We start from the raw sequence: 21,733 nt of genomic DNA, 5'->3' as shown, positions 1-21,733 counted from the left end.
ACAGTTTGGGCAAAATCATTATAATATCTTACCAGATAACTTTTCGGGTGGTAAATTAAAGTTTTCTGTGTTTCAAGTTAAGTTTCGCGAGTGATGTGGTGAATGGAACGGCCGAAAAAATTAAAGAAAAATCGACGGCGAAAATGTTAAAATCTGGTGATGAATTTTAATTGGGCAGAAATTCCAGTTTAAGTGTAAGTTATGCCCCAAAAAGTAATAGAACTTATAGAATGCAATGTTTAGTGCTTCGAGTCGCAAGATCTGATTACGGCTAGCAGGTTAGTTCAACTAATTTTATTTTTTTTGTGATGGTTTTCCGAGTCTATGGGAGCATGTTGATACACTGACAAAGAGAAGGGAAGGGTGCCATGCTGACTGCCATAAATGTACTCTGACGACCTTGTCCTTAAGGTGGACTTAAAATTGGAATTTGAAATGGGCCCATGATTGATTTTAAAATTATACTTGAAACTTGAAAATGGATATGAAATTGGATTTGAAATTGGACTTGGAGCTTATTGGAGCTTGGAGGTTATCTTACTTATCGCTCGGCTTATCGGCAAGTTTGAACTAATTTTGAATTTTTTATTAGAAAAGCAGAGAAAACAAAGCAACAAATCAACTATTTCAAAACCATTAATAATTGTGAATCAAAAGGCACTTCGAGAAAACTGAGATGAAGCAATTGTAAAACTTCCAAAGAGCCGCCGTAGATAATTTTCAGACTTCGCTAGTCGAACACAAAAGGCCCCTCATTAGTAACGTAAAAAAACTGCAAAGAATAGCAGAGAAACACAACTACGGTTAAGAGAAGTTTGCCCAAGCGTTTTCTTTCGTGCAGTTGCTAGTTATACCGATCAAATCAGAAGCAACGCTGAAGATTTTCATCTGATGGTGCTTCTGAGTTTCTCAACTTTAAATAACTTTTCCAACCGACGGTTTTTATCGTACAATCTATAGTGAAAGAACTTCTAATTTAATTGTATTCGATTTTTGATAGAGTCTTTCGCTACTATTCCAAATTTCCCATGTGAAAAAAAGCAAATCAAAATAAAATATTCACCCCTTTCGGCCAAGAGGGGTGCCCGCATTACATTTTCGGTCAAGGAGACAGCAAGTGGCTTTCGGTTTTTGTGGTTGGCGGCCAACAGTGCATAAAACGGTATAATCGGAAACAGCACACTGGTCACGAAATATAATCAGGATCAGGATCAGGATCAGGAGGGTGGTAGGCAGGAAAAAATACGGCGGACAACAATACAGAAATTATCTCCCACGATCCCAATATACTAGGTAGGTAGGTAGGTATAGTATTTTCCCCTCCCAGGATTCTGCATTCGCTGATTGCACGTGTTGCAAGTACGTTCCGATTTCAACATCCTGTATCCATCGGAGCAGGCAGCGGAAAACGGAAACTTAGTGGAAATGAGTATACGAGCCAGCCACATTCAGCCATTCACTCCGCTGGCTGGCGCTGCTATAGTCAAAAGCTCGCAGTAGGCCATCATCGTGACAGTCGTGACAGTGTCAGTCAGCCAGTCAGTGAATAGCACTCATTCGCAGCTCCGGATCCGGCAGCAAGAAGGGGGTGAATCGATGATGAAACCTAAGGACAGGCTAATGGAAAACACGAACGAACGGAAGTGTGCTTGTGCTTTTCGCTTATTTTTGGCAAATGTGTACGTGGCTGGTATAGTAGGATCGTGTGCTGCAAGCACAAGCACAAGCAGTGTGCCAGAGGATGTATATTTTCGGCAGTCGAAAATGTGCGGTAACCGATAAGCCCCGATGTCGTGGTGCTGCTGTACAGTCCTACCAGTGCCAGTGCCAGCAGCAATCGGAGGCTAATAGCAGAAGCTTTTATATGTAGGACCGACAGCTGCTGGGAGCGTGCTGCTGCTGCTGCTGCTGCTGCTGGGTGGTTGCAGTGCATTCAGGCGGAAGAAGCAAAACCAGTTGAGCGTGTGAGCTTTTTTTTTACCCGTTATCTCTTTCTGTGTGTATTACTACTACGTGGTTGCCGGGGATGGAAATGGGACAAAGTGGTATGTAGAAACCAGCCAGACTACTGTGTTTGGCAAAATGGTCCTTTCGAGGACACATTAAATGGATTGCTTTGTTGAGTTCAGGGATTGTTGAATATTCTGTGACAATGCGATAACCACGCGCAGCCACAGCCAACTTTGTTGGTTCCGTTCTTCCGTTTTGTCGGTCGGGATGTGTGTGTGGGATGAGACATGAGCAGGACCAGGGACTGGGAATCCGGGATGTGCGGCTTCGATGGCGGCAATGCGATGTCAGTTTAACAACGTGATTGTAAATCAACGGTACGGAACCGCTCGCTGACGCGTTTGAATCAATTTGATATGAAAATAATCCTCACCTTCGATATTGAGCTTGTTGGCCGTATGCGTGATGGCAAGCTGGATGCGCCCTCGCCGCTCGGTGTGGTCACATCCGCACAGGTTCGGTACACTCTCCTCGCACCGTTTGTGTACGTTCATATCACATGCTGTCACGGGGGTTTGAAGACGTTGACGTTCCAGTTTCGGTAGAATGATTCACGGTTTTCGAATCGAAATGCAAAGAAAATAGAAGAACGATTAGTGAAAAAAATCACCATTTTCCGTTACCTGCAAGAGATAAGTTTACACCGAAAACAGAAGAATGAGTTTGAGAGAATGAAAAAAGAAGGGATGAATAGGTTATAAGATGTAAAACTTTTTAAAAGTGAAATGGTCATTTGCTATGAACAATCGAATTATTTAGAGTTCTGGTTTTTTAATTAAGGGAAGGTTCAAAGGTATAGAATGAAACTGACCGAAAACTTCCGAATTAGAACCACAAGAATATTTAAGTTCATTCGGTTGTTGAGATTTTATATGCACACGATAGGTAGTTGTTTTCTAAGATTCACACGGATAGCGAAAATGTTCACAATGAACAATAAACACAACATTCAACATGAAAAACACCTAGCAAAATACAATAGTTCAATCTGACTTGTAGAGAAAAACATGCGGCTAGATCTAGTAAAAAAGAAAGGAAAAGAAAAAACAAGCCACAGCAAATGTTTACACATCGAAGATGAAAAGCACAAGAAGGTGTTTACACAGAAAGAGAGAGAGAGCAAGAGGAAGAGACACAAACCGGAAATGTTTATTGAAGTAGAAAAAAAAGCTTTTGTTTTAACCCATGTTTGGCACAAGTTTTAATTACATCGGGGAACGACGACGACCGACGACCGACCGACCGAACGAACGTAGGCGGCCACAATCCTTCTATACTCTACGGTGCGGCGGGGGCGTCCATCGCCGGATGGTATTGTAAAGGTCAGCGGCCAAACCAAAAGATTGAAACCGAACCGTGTCTCTGGATCTTTGGATGTCGGTTCGGTTCGGTTCGGGCCGGTTCGGATGGCGAGTGATGGATGGATGTTTAGACTTTTATCCTACCACTCTACTAGCAGACCTCGTCCTGGTCGTCGTCGTCGTGGGATGCTAATTAATATTTTGATTGAGTTGCGGGGGGAAAAGGTTTTCCCTGACAAAATAAAGGTTTTCCAAGTAATCGAACCAGCCACCGCACCGGGGTGCGGTGTGCCGGATCGGATGGATTTGATCGTTTCGTTTGAAAATAGAATACAGTGCATGTCTTTTGTTGAATAAAACTTTTCCTACGATGTGGTGTGCTTGAGTGGTCCATGGGCTAATGAAATTTACTTACCTTTGACTTTTAGACTAAAAGTTCATCATTATTGATTCATGATGCTCTGGTAATACTTTGATCATCACAGATTCGTTTGTTTAACCATACTTTAATTCAATTGATGATTCTTTGAAGATTCATAGGATGGACTTTGCTGTTCAATATTAATTTTTTGATGATTCTATACAGACAGTTTAGTGATTTGGTAAATATTTGGTAAAAAGATGCATTTTAAACTGCTAAGATTGATTCTGTAGTGAAAGTGATTGGTGGCTTTTAGATGATTCACTAGAAAAATTCAGCTTTTAACTGCCAATTCAAATATAGTATATGCGAAACCTAGCGGCGAACACTTATACTAACTAGTATGTTAACTTTGAAACCCGCAAGTGTGACGCAATCAAAGCAACCCGTTTCAACAAGACGCACTGATAGCTATCAAAAATTGAAAATCGGTGCGACAAAATTTAGTACCAGTTCCTCGTTTCGGCTGTTTCGAGTGTTGTTTCCATTGTGTTTTTCGTATCCTGGTAAGTATGGTCATCCGCGAAATGTCCAAGGACAGCATCAGCCAACGTGAAATCGCAAAGTTCTTGGGACGATCCTAAATCTTCGTGTTTAATGCCCTCCGCAACCGCAAAAAATCCGAAACGACTGGACGCCCAAGGTAAACAAGCGCAAAGGCTGACTGTGCCATAAAGCAAACCACCCCCAGAAAGATCGCTTCAAGGCCTCGAAAAAGATCCGGGACGTGCTGAAGTTGTCCGTGAGTTCCCGGACAGTTCAGCGGCGGCTGGTGAAGCAGGGGCTAGCCGATAAAAGTCCCGACGGAAGGTCACTACTGAGGTTTGCGAAAGACAACTTCGATTGGATCGGTCCGGAGATGGAAAAGCGGCGGCAAAATATACTGTGGCCGCATGAGACGAAGGTAAACTTCATCGGTTCGGACGGAAAAACTTGGGTCCATCGCACAATAGGATGCGTTGAATTCACAATGAATTAAGAGACTCTCGACAAACAGCAACTCAACGATTTCTGAACTTAGAGCGGCGGCTCAATAGGCAACCGCAATTGAAACAACTGTACATAGATTTTATTGATGATTATGAACAGCTTATCCATATGAAGCCTATTGAGATCGATGAAAAAGAAGACCCAGTTTTGAAGCCGACGAATACGTCTACCAAGTTATAAGTCGTATTTGACGGATCTGCAAAGAGCTCAAGTGGAGTATCCATCAACGATACTTTAGAAGTGGGACCCCCAAGCAGCACACATTTGGCACTTTTAGTTGCAACAACTCATTTATGACTAAAATTTGTCACAAATCGGTTGCCACAACTGGTTTGTAACAACTGTGCTACTAGTACAGTAGTTCAGCGTGATTTAGCTTCGATTTTGATGTAACTACAGTTGACATTCCAATGATGTTTCGATAAATTGGTGTAGGTTCTGCCTCCCGATGGAAAATATCAACGCATATTCTTTAGGAAACATCAAAATGAACCAGTGAAAGCGTGGGAGCTTCAAACTGTGACCTACGGCTTTGACACATCTGCCTTCCAGGCAACGATGGCCCTGAATCAATTAGCTGAAGATCACCAAAACGAACTTCCAGAAGCTGCGTGTCCAGACGGACTGGGATGACCCCGTTCCGTAAGATTTGCTTCAGGTATGGCGATCGTTTCAGAGCGAGCTGGTGCAATTAAGCGAACTAAGAGTACCGAGATACATTTCTCCCGAAAAAGCTATGGCGATAGGATTACATAGCTTCTCTGACGCCTCAGACCAAGCTTATGGAGCGGGCGTGTATTCCCGCGTTGTTCATTCTTGCGCACCAGCTACGATGAATCTGATTCTCTGAAAATCTGACAAGTCTGAGGCTATAACCACCCCTCGTGCGGAGTTGTTAGCAGCTGTACTACTTTTACGGCTTATCGATAAGGTCTTACGTTCGTTTAATTTAAACTTTGTTTCTGTAGACCTGTGGACTGATTCGAAAATTATTTACTGCTGGAATAAAAGGTCTCCGCCATGGTCTCCGCAGAGTCTACAAGTCTATGTGTCTAATAGAGTTGCTGAAATACAGAGACTTACTGGCAATTTTCAATAGCATCATATTCCGACAAATAACAATCCTGATTTTATATCGCGTGGCCAGCGCCCTCGGGATTTACACACAAACGATGTTTGGTGGAAGGGATGCTAATCACGACACCTAATTTTGTTGGCACTCAAAAGGAACTGGTGAGACTGGCAGAAATGTTCAACAATCAGGTGAAGATGAACAAAATCAAGGTGTTTTGTTCTAGACAGGGATTTGAATGGTCATTTATACCACCACGAAGCCCTCACTTCGGGGGGATTTGGGAGGCAGACGTGAAACAAGTTAAGCATCATCTTACAAGAATTATCGGAGATAGAAAGCTGTCTTACGAGGAATTGTACACCACCCTCACACAGGTTGAAGCTGTGCTCAATTCACGGCCGCTTGCGCACTGTTCGGATGACCCCAGTGACTTAACAGTAATCACCCCAGCGCATTTCCTAATTGGAAGAGAAATGCAAGCCGTTATTGAGCCTTTGTATTTGAACCTACGTGAATCAACACTATCTCGCTGGCAATTCTGTTCAAACTATGTTCCAGCATTTCTGGAGGCGCTGGACAGCAGAGTGTTTGCCTGAACTGCAAAATCGATCGAAACGGCTCAAGCATAAGAACATTACTTTGGGCGCGCTTGTACTTGTCGTGGATCAAAATGCACCATCGATGAACTGGCACCCTCTCGATTTTTCATGCCAATTTCAAAGGGAGGGGTGACAAAACAAATAATTTGTAATGACCTTATTAAAAGACCACAAACCAACATGGTGAAGGACCCGTCGGTTGAACCACTCCATAATAAACTCAACAACAACCACAAACCAACAAAAAATCATCAATAACAAGAAGAAAAATTGACAAAATCATCAGAAAATGGTTATAAAATTACAAAGATGAACAAAAAATATCAAATATTCGTTGATAAATCATCAAAAACGTACAAATAAACATAAAAAACAAAAATCGGTCGAAAAAGCAAATATGAGTTAATTTTTTTTAATAAAATCAATTGTCTGTGTGCTCTACAGCTTGAAAAACTCGAAAAATGAGTGTACGAGTTGAGTTAACACTTCTAGCACGAAATAGAAATGGAAGTTCAAACAGTAGACTCGACCAAAAAAATTTTCTTTCGTTTTTGTCTTTGTTCGTAGATTTTTGCATGAAAAATAACAACGTATTTATTAAAAGCAAGAATAGATTTGGTTTTCACGTTAAAACTTTAAGTAAAAATGCCTAAAATCCATATTTTTTTTGCTCGATTAAAAAATTCTCTTTGTTTTTTTTTTCGCCCCCCCCTTCAGTGGCCCAACACCGGAGGGACAAAAACTTTTTTAAATATTTGTAATGGCCTTATTGTTTTAACTACAAATGATATAAAATTCTTCGAACAATGCAAATAAATTATTATAAATGGATTGGATTATTTTGTCTCATTGTTTTGTCACTTTCTTTTTTTGCTTGAACAGTGGTCTTAATGTTTTGCCCAACAGTGTAATAAAAATCCTCAAAATCCAACAAATTATAATCAAAATTTCGTCAAAAAAACATGGCAAATATTTGAAAAATCATCAGTTATAATATACTGTCCAAATCATCAACAAATCACAAGGGATTAACAAAAAATCAGAAAAAATTCGACGAAAAAACAAAAATCATCGAAAAATCTTTGAAACTTTGTCAAAGTATCACAAAAGCATCAAAAATCGTCGAAAAATCATCAAGAGATAAACAAACAATTATCAAAAAATTGTCAGAAGTTAATCAAAAGGCAAATAGTTGCCGAAAAATCGTTCAAAAGTTATCAAAAATCATTGGAAATCATCGAAAAATCGTTGCAAAATTATTAAAAGACCACCATAACATCAACAAAACAGATCAAAAACCAAAAAAAGTCATTACTAACAAGCAAAATGGTCAAAATCATCAGAGAATCTTCTTGAAATTACAAAGCTGAACAAAACATATCAAATAATCGTTTATGATTCATCAAAAACGTACAAAAAACATAGACCGGCCGAAAAAGCAAAAAATTATTGAAAAACGATAAAAAAAATCATCGTAAATTCATCAAAGAAAAAAGCAGCAACTATTAAAACAAACACAAATTTATCAAAAAATCATCGAAAATTGTCAGAAAATCTGTCAACATATTCACAATCGTCGAAAATTCATTAAAAAGTCACAAGGCCATCAAAAATCATTGAAAAGCATCGCAAAATCATCACAGAATCAATGGAAAATCGTCAGAGGATCTCCAAAAACAATATCAAGGAATCGTCAGATAATCACCGAGGAAATCATCGAGGACTCATTAAAGGATCATCAATGAACCATCAATAAACCGCCAAATAATCACGAAAGAGTCATCAAAAAATGGTCAAAAAATCATCAAAGAAACATCCGAAAATCACAAAAGAATCACCAAAAGATCATCAAAAAATCATCAAAAAACCATCGAAGAATCATCAGATAGTCATTAACGAAATCTTCGAGGAATCATTGAGGGATTATTAAAGAATCATCAAAGCATCGCCAAAGACATCATCAAAAGTTCATCAGATAATCAGCGAGGACTTTGTGGGTGATTTTTTAGTGATTCGGTTTTGTTTCCTTGCTGATTCTTTGATGATTCTTCAATGATTTGTCTGATGATTATCTACTGATTCTTTACTGATGCTTTGACGATTCTCTGATGATTCTTTGATGATCTCTGAAGATTCTTTGAACTCTTTGATGATTCTTTGGTGATTTTGAATGATTCTTCGATGATTCCTTGAGGATTCCTTGCCGATTTTTTAATGTTTCTTTGATGATTCTTTAATGATTCTCTGAAGATTCTTTGATGATTCTCTGATGATTTCTCGATGATGTCTCTGATGCTTCTTTGAAGATTCGTTGAGGGTCTTTGCTGATTATTCGACGATTTTTTAATGACTTTGATGATTCTCAAACGATTCTTCGACTATTCTTTGATGTTTCTTTGATGATTCCTCAATGATTTCCTTGATAATTCTCTGTTGATTTTCTGATGATCCCTGGTTGATCTTTTGATGATTCTTTGCTGATTTTTTAATGATTCTTTGATGATTTTACGATGATTTCTTTGATGTTTCTTTGACTACTCTCAGTTTATTCTTTTAAGCTTTCTCAATGATATCTAGGATAATTCTTCCATGATTCTCGGATGATTCTTTGATGATTGTTTAATGTTTCTTCGATAATTCCTTGACAATTTTTGACAATGATTCAATGATGTCAAAGAATTATCAATAAATCATCAAAAAATTATCAGAAAACCAACTGACCAAAGAAACAACAAACAATCATCAAAAAAGCACCAACAAATTATCAAAAAATCATCAAAGAATCATCTCAAAATCACAAAAGAATCACCAAAGGATCATCAAAGAATCGTCAAAAAATCATTGAAGAATCGTTAGATAGTCATTATCGAAATCATTGAGGAATCGTTGAAAGATCTTCAAAGAATTATCAAAGTATCGCCAAAGGCATCATCAACAATTCATCATCGATGATTCCTTAATGATTCTTTGATGATTTCTTAATGAATTGTCTGATGGTTATCTATTGATTCTTTGTTGATTCTTTGATGGTTCTTGGATGATTCTCTGATGATTTCTCGATGATGTCTCCGATGATTCTTTGAAGATCCGCTGAGGTTCTTTGCTAATTATTTGACGATTTTTTAATGACTTTGATGGTTCTTTGATGATCCTTTAACGATTCTTCGACTATTCTTTGACGTTATTTGGATGATTCCTCACTGATTTTCTCGAAGATTCTCTGTTGATTTTCTGATGATTCCTGGTTGATCTTTTGATGATTCTTTGCTGATTTTTTTATGATTCTTTGATGATTTTACGATGATTTCTTTGATGCTTCTTTGACAATTCTCAGATTATTCTTTTAAGATTTCTCAATGATATCTAACATGATTCATTGATGATTCTCGGATGATTCTTTGATGATTGTTTAATGATTCTTCGATAATTCCTTGACGATTTTTTGGTGACAATGATTCTTGGATAATTCTTTGATGATTTCTCGATGATGTCATAGAATCATCAATAAATCATCAAAAAATCACTTGCCCAAAGAAACATCAAACAATCTTCACAAAAACACCAACAAATCATCAAAAAATCATCAAAGAATCATCAACGAAAACATCGAGGATGCATTGAGGAATTACCAAACAATCATCAATAAGACATCATCAAAAATTCATCCAAATGATTATCAAAGAAATCATCAAAGAAGTTTTTGATGATTTTTAATGATTCACTTTTTAATCCTTGATAATTTTTTGATGATTCATCAATGATTTGTCTGATGATCGTCTACAGATTTGTTGCTGATTCTCTGGTGATTCCTTGATGATTCGGTGATGATTGTTTGATCATTCTGTGATGATTTTTTGATGACTCTTTGATGATTCTTTGCTGATCATTTGATGATTCTTTAATGATTCTTAACGATTTTCTGATAATTCTTCGATGATTCTTTGATTTGATGATCAAAAAAACATAAAAAACTCTCTTTGATGGTTTGATCATCACAAAATCACAAAAGAATCACCAAAGTACCATCAAAACATCATCATCAAAAAACCATCGATGAATCATCAGATAGTGATCAACGAAGTCATCGAGGAATCATTGAGGGATTATCAAAGAATTATTAAAGTATCGCAAAAGGCACAATCGAAAATTTATTATCGAGGAATTGGATTGGACTTTGGGTTCCTTGATTCTTTGATGATTCCTTAACGATTTGTCTGATGATTATCTATTGATTCTTTGCTGATTCTATGATGATTTTTGGATGATTCTCTGATGACTTCTTGATGATGTCTCTGATGATTCCTTGAAGATTCGCTGAGGTTCATTGCTGATTATTTGATGATTTTTTAATGTCTTTGAAGATTATTTGATGATTCTTTGATGATCCTTTAACGGTTCTTCGACTATTCTTTGATGTTTCTTTGATGATTCCGCAACGATTTCCTTGATGATTCTCTGTTGATTTTCTAATGATTCCTGGTTGATCTTTTGATGATTCTTTGCTGATTTTTTGATGATTCTTTGATGATTTTACGATGATTTTTTTTGATGATTCTTTGATAATTCTAAAGTTATTCTTTGGTGATTTCTCGATGATATCTAAGATGATTCTTTTATGATTCTTTGATGATTGTTTAATGATTCTTCGATGATGTCACAGAATCATCAATAAATCATCAAAAAATTATGACAAAATCACTTGACCAAAGAAACATCAAAGAATCATCAAAAAAGCACCAACAAATCACCAAAAAATCATCAATGAAAGCATCGAGGAAGCATTGAGGCAAACAATCATCAATAAGACATCATCAAAAATTCATCAGACAATTATCAAAGAAATCATCGTAGAAGTTTTTGATGATTTTTAATGATTCACTTTTTATTCCTCGATGATGTTTTGATGATTCATCAATGATTTATCTGATGAACGCCTACTGATTCTTTGCTGATTCTCTGATGATTCCTTGATGATTCTCTGACGATTCCTTGATGATTCTTTGATGATTTTTTGACGATTCGTTGACGATTCTTTGATGATTTTTTGCTGATCATTTGATGATTCTTTGATGATTTTTTGCTGATCATTTGATGATTCTTTGATGATTGTTTAATGATTCTTCAATAATTCCTTGACGATTTTTTTCATGACAATGATTGTTGGATAATTCTTTAATGATTTCTCGATGATGTCAAAGAATCATCAAAAAATCACTTGACCAAAGAAACATCAGACAGTCATCACAAAAACGCCAACAAATCATCAAAAAATCATCAAAGAATCATCAACGAAAACATCGAGGAAGTATTGAGGAATTATTAAACAATCACCAATAAGACATCATCAAAAATTCATCAGACAATTATCAAAGCAATCAACGAAGAAGTTCTTGATGAATTTTAATGATTGACTTTTGATTCCTCGATGATTTTTTGATGATTCAACAATGATTGGTTTGATGAACGCCTACTGATTCTTTGCTGATTCTCTGATGATTCCTTAATGATTCGGTGATGGTTCTTTGATCATTCTGTGATGATTTTTAGATGATTTGTTGACGATTCTTTGATGATTTTTTGCTTATCATTTGATGATTCTTTGATGATTCTCTGGTGATTCCTTGGTGATTCTCTGATTTTGATTTTGATGATTCTTTAATGGTTCTTTGAGGGTTCTTTGATTATTCTCTAATGATTCTCTGGTGATTCTTTGATGATTCTTTGATTATTCTTTAATGATTTCTCGATAATGTCAAAGAATCATCAATAAATCATCAAAAAATCATCAAAAAGTCATCAAAAAATCATTAAAAAATCACTTGATCAAAAAAAAACACCAAACAATCATCAAAAAAGCACCAACAAATCATCAAAAAATCATCAACGAAATCATCGAGGAAGTTTTTGATGATTTTTAATGATTCACTTTTGATTCCTCGATGATTTTTTGATGATTCATCAATGATTTGTCTGATGATCGTCTACTGATTCTTTGCTGATTCCCTGACGATTCCTTGATGATTCGGTGATGATTCTTTGATCATTCTTTGATGTACCTTTGAAGGTTCTTCGATTATTCTTTGATGATCTTCTGGTGATTCTTTGATGATTCTTTGAATATTCTTTAATGATTTCTCGATGATGTTACTGATAATCTTTATATTATTCTTTCTTTAGATAATTCTTTGCTGATTCTTTGATGATTTTATAATGACACTTTGATGATTCTCGGATGATTCTTTGATTATTATTTAAGGATTCTTCGATAAATCCTTGACGATTTTTTGATGACAATGATTCTTAGATAATTCTTCGATGATCTCTCGATGATGTCAAAGAATCATCAATAAATCATCAAAAAATCATCAAAAAATCACTTGACTAAAGAGACATGAAACAATCATCAAAAAAGCACCAACAAATCATTAAAAAATCATCAAAAAATCTTCAACGCAATCATCGAGGAAGCATTGATGATTTTTCATGATTCACTTTTTAATCCTTGATAATTTTTTGATGATTCATCAAAGATTTGTCTGATGATCGTCTACTGATTCTTTGCCGATTCTCTGATGATTCCTTCATGATTCGGTGATGATTCTTTGATCATTCTTTAATGCTTTTTTGATGATTCGTTGTCGATTCTTTGATGATTTTTTTACTGATCATTTGATGATTCTTTGATGATTCTTCGATAATTTTTCGATAATTCTCTGATTTTGATTTTGATGATTTTCTGATGGTCCTTTGAAGGTTCTTTGATTATTCTCTGATGATTCTCTGATAATCCTCTGGTGATTCTTTGATGATTCTTTAATGCTTTCTTGATGATGTCGCTGATAATTCCTATATGATTCTTTGTTCTTTGTTGTTGATAATTCTTTGCTGATTCTTTCATAATTTTATAGTGATTCTTCAATGACTCTTTGATGATTCTTTGATGATTCTTTGATGATCCATTGATGATTCTTCAATAGTTCTGTGATGATCCTTTAATGATTCTTTGGTGATTCTGTTATGATTCTTTGATGATGCATTGATGATTCCTTGATGATTCATTGATGGTTCTTTGATGACTATTTGATAATTCTTTGAAGATTTTTTGACGATTCTTTGGAGATTTCTTGATGTTCTCTCTGATAATTCTAAAATTTCTAAAATTTCGTAGTTCTTTGGGATTTTTTGGCCCCAAAATCTCATCAAAGATGTCTCTGAGAAACAACGTTTTAGAGAATAATTATAAACCGTGTGTCTTAGTAAAATTCACGTATAATCGAGAAAATTGTTGAAAAAATATTACTGACTCACGCCAGTCTTTAAACTTGCCACGCTGATGAAGGTGACAACTTGTAACCGAAATACGGGTGCAGTGATCCTACCTTCCACGTTACGAATTTTAGGATCTAGCTTGGATTCGGAGGAGTAAATGCCGATCAATCACTGCACAGTAAAATGAGCCGCGTTGGTCAGAAAGAACATTTCTAACAATGCGCGAACCAGTCTTCCAAGGGCGCACAGCGAAATTGAAATTAAAGTCAAGCTTCAGCTTAAATGGCTTGTGGCGGCGCGTGACTTACAGAAAAAGAACCACGGAGTTATCCGAAATGGTCGCTAAAGAGTTCGATGCTGCGAGAAGTTGCGAGAGTGCGCGTGGCGCTCTCCGCCTGACCAACTTTGTTTGTCAATGTTTCACCCGCCCATTTGGGCATGAGTTTGCGAATTAGTGTAATTCTGCCAGTAGGCAGAATAAGACAAAGCGATTGGATTGGATCGCCCAAGGAAATTGAATAGGTGGGGAAATTACCCTGTTTCGGTAGATTGGGTCCTGACCCGCTGTATGGAGAAAATATACGACAAGTTGTTCTTGACAAGTCTAGCAGGACGGTATTTTTAGTATTTTTAGGGTAGCACCGGGCCAGCATTCTCGGATATCAGTAAAGATCGCATTTAATAAATCAATTCTTCCAAAAGTTTTTTCGAATCGAACGTCTTAGAGCGACAACACATTCTACTGAATGGCTGTAAATCATACCTGGCTGGTCTGAACGACCTCTGTAGCAAATTAGGAAACATTGAGTCTAACAGCTTCGTTAGCTTGACAGCTGTTCCTTAGGGAAGCAACCTGGGACCGCTAGCATTTTTCTTATTTTTCAATTTTTTCATTTTCGACTCTTTGAAAATTCTTTGATGAAGTTTTGATAACTCTTTTATGATTCTCTGAGGATTCTTTGATGATTTTTTTGAAAATCATTGAAGATGTTTACATGATTCTTTGACATTTTTTTTGAACTTTGAATTGAATTTTATTGATATAAAATAAAGAACGGATTTTGCAGCCTTTTATCTTAGTCGATCGATAAAAAATCCGTTAAGTTTTCACCTACAACGCAAATTTTCATAATTTTAATATGAGAAATTAATTACACTTTGAACTATAAACCATCACCACTTTATGTTGAACCAGTCCGCACACCGGTGCGCACAGAACATCAAAATTAAACTCAATTAACAGCGAAATAAGATGGCGAGTAAATGCTCTTCACTGCCATACTTCAGGGAAATCAGTCGGCAGCTCGTATTCTCATATTCACCGGATTGCTAGTGAAACGGAAAATCTTACTGCTGGTAGATAGAAACTTGTTGTTGGACTTGATACTTGCTGCCATTTCGCAGCGTACTTGACAGTAATGGATGGCATCAAAAGTCCCCAAAGTATGCCATGGGATATGAAAAGTTCATTACCGCGCTACATTCAGGAGGAGGAAACTTTAGAACGAAGTCGGTTCATGCGGACGGATAGGTCCTACAACTGGAGAAACTATTCCTGTTGAAAAGTTAGTTTGCTCGAATCATGCGATGTTCTGCAGAAAAAGGACACTCTTATGAGGTTCGACTCAACTCGAACGCATCCGATACGGAGTGTCACGACGCAGGGAAACTGCGGTTCATCATCCAAGCAATCATGGAGTGGTTCCCGTTGAAAAGCTGTCACTGTCAGCTGGTCAACTGAGTAAAGTGCTGGCGGTTTTTACGCTGCTCAACCGATGGATCTGATTCTGACACGGCCGAGGACGATTTTAGTGGAGTGTTACCCTCCCGGCGGAAAAGAGGACATTTGACTGCCGGTGTCTTTTTTCTGCTTTCTGGTATTGTTATCAAAACGATACCGCCTGCTTGTGTCGAAAAGTCTGTCGCGGTTTTGATTAACTGGAAATTTTGGTTTGAAATTAATTCTAGTGGTAGAAAAGGCAGAAATTATTTTGAGGTTATGTCAATGACGCAGATGATCGAAGCCAAAACCATTAAAATCATACCACACGTATCGAATTTCAAACAGCTGCTCAATGTTTGATCGGCGTTCCTGGTTGTTCAACTATTTATAAGCAATTAGTTTGACATGTTAATGTCAAATAACACGCTGCTCTCAGTCGTAAACACGTACGCAATTAAATAAGCAATAATATAGAGACCAACAGCATGCCATGCGGGAATGAAACTTTAATCGAAACATAAAAGTCGCTGTCAACCGGAACATGCCACGCAGCAACACGACAACACGAAAATGAAAACAAATCCGAATGCGGTTTTCCGTGAAGCAGACAAGCCACGGGAAGTGAGAAAAAAGCACCAAAAAAAACGAAAAAACGAAGTAAACATGAACGTACATCAAAGAGTGCTGAGAAATTATTTGCCATCACGGAGGAATCCACGCCGCCGGTTGACAAGCAATGGTCAGGACGGTTCCGGACTCGCATCCGTGCGACCGCGGTGCACCACGGTTAATTGAGCTGTGAAATTGCCAAAACAACAACTAAACAAAAATAAAATAAAATACAACAACAAACAAACGGATTCCAATTACCGAAACCGAAACCGAAACTTAAATCTCACTCAGCTCTGGCTGATGCTGGTAAGAGCTCGACGGTATTTTAATTGGTGAAGACGAGGGCGACAAAAGAGGAAGAAAAGAGTGCATTTTTCACCGCAAGGTTGTACTGCAGTTTCTTTTGATTTTGTTGTTTTTCGGTCACCGAAGTCGGTTAATTAAATCTATTCTGACTGACGATTGTAGGTGAAAACTGAGAAAAGTTGGCCGACAATAAATTACAAACCAAAACGACACGCTGCTGGTGGGTGCAAAATATTTGGGGCGCACCGTACCTGCTTCGCACCGATTGAGATCGAAAGGAACATTTTTCCAAATTGCAACATACTTTGTCCTTGTGTTTTCAATTAAAATTTCTTTTATCAACAGAAAACCTACCTCTCGAGCTTTGAGTTCCCATGAGCTCAATTGGAAATACAGAAGGAAATTGCTGAACTTCTCTTTGTGCAGCTCTCCTGACCGCTACAGACGTGCCTAGGCTGCACAGTGGTCCAAAAAGGCGAAAAGCGGAACTTTTTTCCTAGTGTCTTTTGCTTTCATTTTATCATTTATGGTCTTCAGCACTTTTGTTCGTATGAATATCTCTAAATATTAATCCCTAAATAATCCGTATTAATCTAAAACTGTTAAAAGTTAGTCATTGCTTACTATAATGAAAATAAAAAAAATACTTCTTCGGCAAAGTTGTAAATATTGTAAAAACAAGCAACTTTGCTGAAGAAATAAAATTGCTATCTTCATCGAGTGCTGAACTATTCTTTGAAATTTCATTAAAAATTAGTTTTTCATTCTTAGTTTTTGTTAGTTGCATTTTACAAGAACACATTGTTCTAGGCAATTATCGAAGCACTCAAAACACACGTTTTTGCCGAAGACCGCGGATCTCTGGGACTTCTACTTTGTAACTCTAGGACCTTTCCTTACGAAGTTATCGCTTTTGGCTTGTGAATTTAAGGAAAAATAAAGCGATAACTTTGTAAGGAAAGGTCCTAGAGTTTTGCAACCTTCTGCAAAATCGTGTGTTTTGAGTCCTTCAATAAACGCCTAGAACCACATACTCTTGTAAAATGCAACCAACATACGATAAATATGAAAAACGTATTTTTAAACAATGTCCAAAGAAAACGCTCTATTGCTCTGCACTCGACAGAGATAGAAATGTCATTTCTTCAGCAAAATTGTTTGCCTTTATATTTTCTATAACTTTGCCGAAGAAACCATGTGTCTATCTACGAACACAAAAAAAAATGGACGTGTATCGAGCCTTTCGCGAACGCGAAATACATAAAACGTATGCTTGCCGTACTTTCATCTCGGTGGTTGGGGACAAGTCGACTTAAACTTTAAGATGAAGCGCTGATTAACTGAATCCGCTTGCCCCATTTTACCCCATGATCTTATGAAGCTATGGAAATTTAAAGCTTGAATATGCGATAACTCAGCAAGTAAAGGGCCAAGAGATTTACGGTCTTCTGCAAAAACGTATGTTTTGAGTGCTTCGTGCTTCGATAATTGTCTAGAAAAATATGTTCTTGTAAACTGCAACTAACAAAAGCTAAGAATGAAAAACTAGTTTTTAAAGAAGTTCTAAAAAATATGCCCTCCAGTTCAGCACTCGAAGAAGATAGCAATTTTATTTCTTCAGCAAAGTTGCTTGTTTTTACAATATTTACAACTTGGCCGAAGAAACTATGTCTATATTTCCTAACACAAAAAAGTTATTTTTTTATTTTTATTACAGTAAGCAATGACTAACTTCTGACAGTTCTAGATTAAGGGGGATATTCAGACGAACAAAAGTGCTAAAGACCATAATTGTTTAAATAAAAACAAAAAACATTAGGAAAAAATTTCCACTGTTCGCCCTTCTGGACTACTGACTGTGGTCTGGGGCACGCTGGGGCAAGTGCTTCACCTGTTCTGTGAATAATTTCTGTAACCCAGAAGTCCGCAGTTTTGAATTTAGTTTGCTACTATTTTTACGATACGTAGGTATATTAATTGCGTAAAAATAGTTTCAGTTGCAAGTTTCAAGTCCAATTCAAATACAGTTTCAAGTGCAATTGAAATCCAGTTTGAAACCAATTTCAATTGCTACTTTAGATTCAATTTCAAGTCTAGTTTCAAGTCCAATTTAATTTTAAACCAATTCATTTCCTTCTTGAGGTCCAATTTTAAGTTAAGTGATGGTGGTAAACTTCAAAGAAAAGTCGAAAAATTGTGTTCTCTCACATGGAAATTTGAAATTTGAAATATTTTTTTTCAGATTGAACAAATGGGATAGAAAAAGAGGAAAAACGCGTAAGAGAAAAAGTATTACAACTGGCATTAAGGAAAGAAAAAAGAAGAAAAAAAGACGTGACAGAATGGGAAGGAGAATGGGAATAAAAAAGGAAAAAAAGAAGACTATCGGGGAGAAAATGAGGGAAAATGAGACAAAAGAGCGATAGACTGGACGGAAATAGACGAAAAACGGAAGAGAAAACAAGAAAAATGCGAGCAATACAATGAACATAAAGTAGAAAAAAAGAAAAAAAACGGAGTAAAAGAGAAGGAATAGAAAAGGAGTCAATATGGGAGTAGAAAAATTGAGTAACGAAAACACTAAAAGAGAAAAAAGGGCCGGAGACAGAAAAAAATTAAAACAGCAGATAAATCGGAAAAGAAAGCCAAAATGGGACAGAAAAGGACGAAAAACAGGACACAACAAAAGAAAGAATAGAACAAACGAAACCGAAAAACTGGACAGAAAAAGAGCGCAAAAAAATATATGAAAAAAATAAGTCGGGACCGAAAAAGAGTCAAAACGGGCAGACAATGACAAAAAACCAACCGAAAAATAAGGAAAAGTGGAACCGAGGAAAATCAAGATACAAGAAAAACGGAAAAACAATAGAGAAAAAAGCATGAAGAATGGAAAGAGAAGACGAAAAATAGGAGAAAACAAAACCTCTACAGTATTCAAGAAATGAAATGGGAATAAACCGAAAAAAAGACTAACAAAAAAGTGAAACACGGAGTAAAAGAGGAGGAATAGAAAAGGAGAAAAAATGGGAGCAGAAAAATGGAGTAACAAGAACACAAAAAGATACAAAAAGACTAGAGACAAAAAAAAGAAAAAGAAAAAAATGAAAACGAATAACGGAAAACATAACATAATAGAATAAGAGGAAAGGCAGGACATAACAAGGGAACGAAACAGCAGTTGAAAAGCAGAAAAAAAGCGAAAACCGGGACCGAATCGAAATTCACAAAAAAACGAGCCTAAAAACGGAGAAAAAGGGAAGAAAAAAGACGAAAAACGGAAGTCAAGACTCACGACAATTAGAGAAACAAGAGAGAGAAAAATAGGGATGTGAAAAAGAATATGGAATAGAAAACAAGAGACAAACCCAACGGGAAAAAATAGCAAGAGAGAAAACTAAATCCGATGAAAACGAGGAACGAACAAAAAGAGAACAGACGAGATATAAATGGAGAAATATGGGACGACAACGCGGAAAAATAGGATGAAAAAGTTGACAATAAACGAGAGAAATCCAAAAGAGGAAAACCGGAACAGGCGAAGACGTAAAACGACAAAGAAAGGTGATAAAGTAAGTTAGAAAAAGTTGTTAGAGAAAAGAAAAAAAGCCATTAAAATTCGAGAAACCCATAAAAATGGAGATAAACTGGACAAGAAAGGAAAATAATCGAGGCAAAAATAACCAAAGAAGAAGAAAATACGGGAGTAGGACAAAGACAAAGAAGCGAAAAAACTGAAAGACGGAAACGGAAAACGTTACTAAAATACGAGAAGAACAGAAAAAGAGGAGAGAGAGAGAGAGAAATCACTGACATGGGAAAAAATAAAACGAAATAAAATATGTGACAGCTGAGGGAAGCTGAGGAAAAATGAGGCAAAAAACGAAGAAACTGGACAGAATAAGATGAAGAACGGAAGAGAAAAGATGAATGAATAAGAAGAAAAGGAGGCAATCTCATACAGAATACGTGAAATAAAATGTGAATAAACTGGAAGCAAAAAGGAGAATAAACGGGACACAAAAAGGTAGAGAAACGGGACTGAAAAGGAGAAAAATAGGAGCAGGAAAAATGAGAACAGAGAAAAAGAAGAAAAAATGGAGAGCAAAAAATAGAAGATAACACGGAAAAGAAAGACATGTGACACGTGACAGAAAAGAAATAATAAGAGAAGAACGGAAAGGGCGAAAACCGAAAAAAATTGGATGCAAAAGAAAATCCGGAACCGAAACGGGACAGAAAATGATGAAAAACGAGCCTAAAAATGAGGAAACGGAAACGGAAGAAAACAGACGAACCACGGAACCGAGGAAAGACAAGACTCAAGAAAAAAAAACAAAAAATATAAAAGAGGAACAAGAAAGAGAATTTGGAACGGAAAACAAGGGTAAATAAAAAGGAAAAGAAGAATAACAAGAGAGAAAAAGAAAACCAACGAAAACGAATATGAAGAAAAGAAGGAACCATGAACCATGAATAGGGCTGTCTAACCGGTAGTACCGGTAGTACCGAAACCGGTAATACCGGCCAATTTTTGGATACCGAAATACCGGTTTTGGAAAGGCAAAAAACCGGTATTTCCGGTATTTTCTAATCTGCTTGTTTTTTCCAACCCCTTACGCGAATAAGAACTAAATTTGATAAAAGATTATAAAACTCTTAGAAAAACAACTTGGTGTTAATGCCGACGAGATTCTAAGACTACTAACAATGAAGAGAGTGAAATTGTGGGTCACATAATTATAGCTCTTGAACCCGCTTAAAGCACAGTAGAGTAACTTTGCTGTAAAAATGTTTCATTGTATAAGCCAAACGTCGGGTTTCAATTTATTTTTGAACAACTTGGTATTCAAATGCCAACAAATTATTCGAAGCTCTCAAATAACGAATTTAGGAAACAAGATCAGGGCCCAGAAACGTCACTTACAATAGTAAATTGCAGTGTTGGGCACCGTTAATTCGCTAATTCGCTAACCAATTCAATTTGCTCGATAATCGAGGAAGTTTCGCGAATTACTAATCGCAAACTGCAAATTACAGGCACAGTTTTTTTTAACATATCACAACAACTTGCATTGTAATCTATCACTGTACAAATTATTACTCTCTTAATAAAACTAAGATCAAAACCTATAATAATGGATTAAATGCTCAACAGTTTATTAATTTCAAAATTAATAGCGGCACTTCATTTGGAATTACGGATCAGCAACAATTCGGCTAGTCTGAGTATAAATTATGAAGCCTAATTAGCGTTTCGCGATTGCTCGGTTAGCGAATTAGCGGTACCCAACACTAATAAATTGTTATTCAACAATGAAGTAATGAAGCTCCAGTTTTAACTGAAGCAGCGCCGCTTCATTTCAAAAATCAGCGTCATTGAAACGATTTTCACTTCATCATGACGACCGGTTTTAAAGTTTCATT

General features: G+C 36.7%; 1 protein-coding gene across 7 annotated transcripts in view; it reads right to left on the bottom strand.

Moving 5' to 3' along the window:
- The window catches only part of LOC128738468 (protein kinase C, brain isozyme), a 212,907-nt gene that overhangs the window by 37,473 nt on the left and 153,701 nt on the right, over positions 1-21,733 (bottom strand). For all 7 annotated transcript variants that reach the window (XM_053833644.1, XM_053833640.1, XM_053833638.1 and 4 more), the window contains one exon: positions 2,384-2,512. In XM_053833644.1, coding sequence (XP_053689619.1) covers positions 2,384-2,512 — 129 coding nt within the window. The remainder of the gene's footprint in view (positions 1-2,383; positions 2,513-21,733) is intronic.

This window comes from Sabethes cyaneus, chromosome 2 (genome assembly GCF_943734655.1).
Source record: "Sabethes cyaneus chromosome 2, idSabCyanKW18_F2, whole genome shotgun sequence".
Classification (NCBI taxonomy): domain Eukaryota; kingdom Metazoa; phylum Arthropoda; class Insecta; order Diptera; family Culicidae; genus Sabethes; species Sabethes cyaneus.
This window is presented reverse-complemented; position numbering and strand designations above follow the sequence as displayed.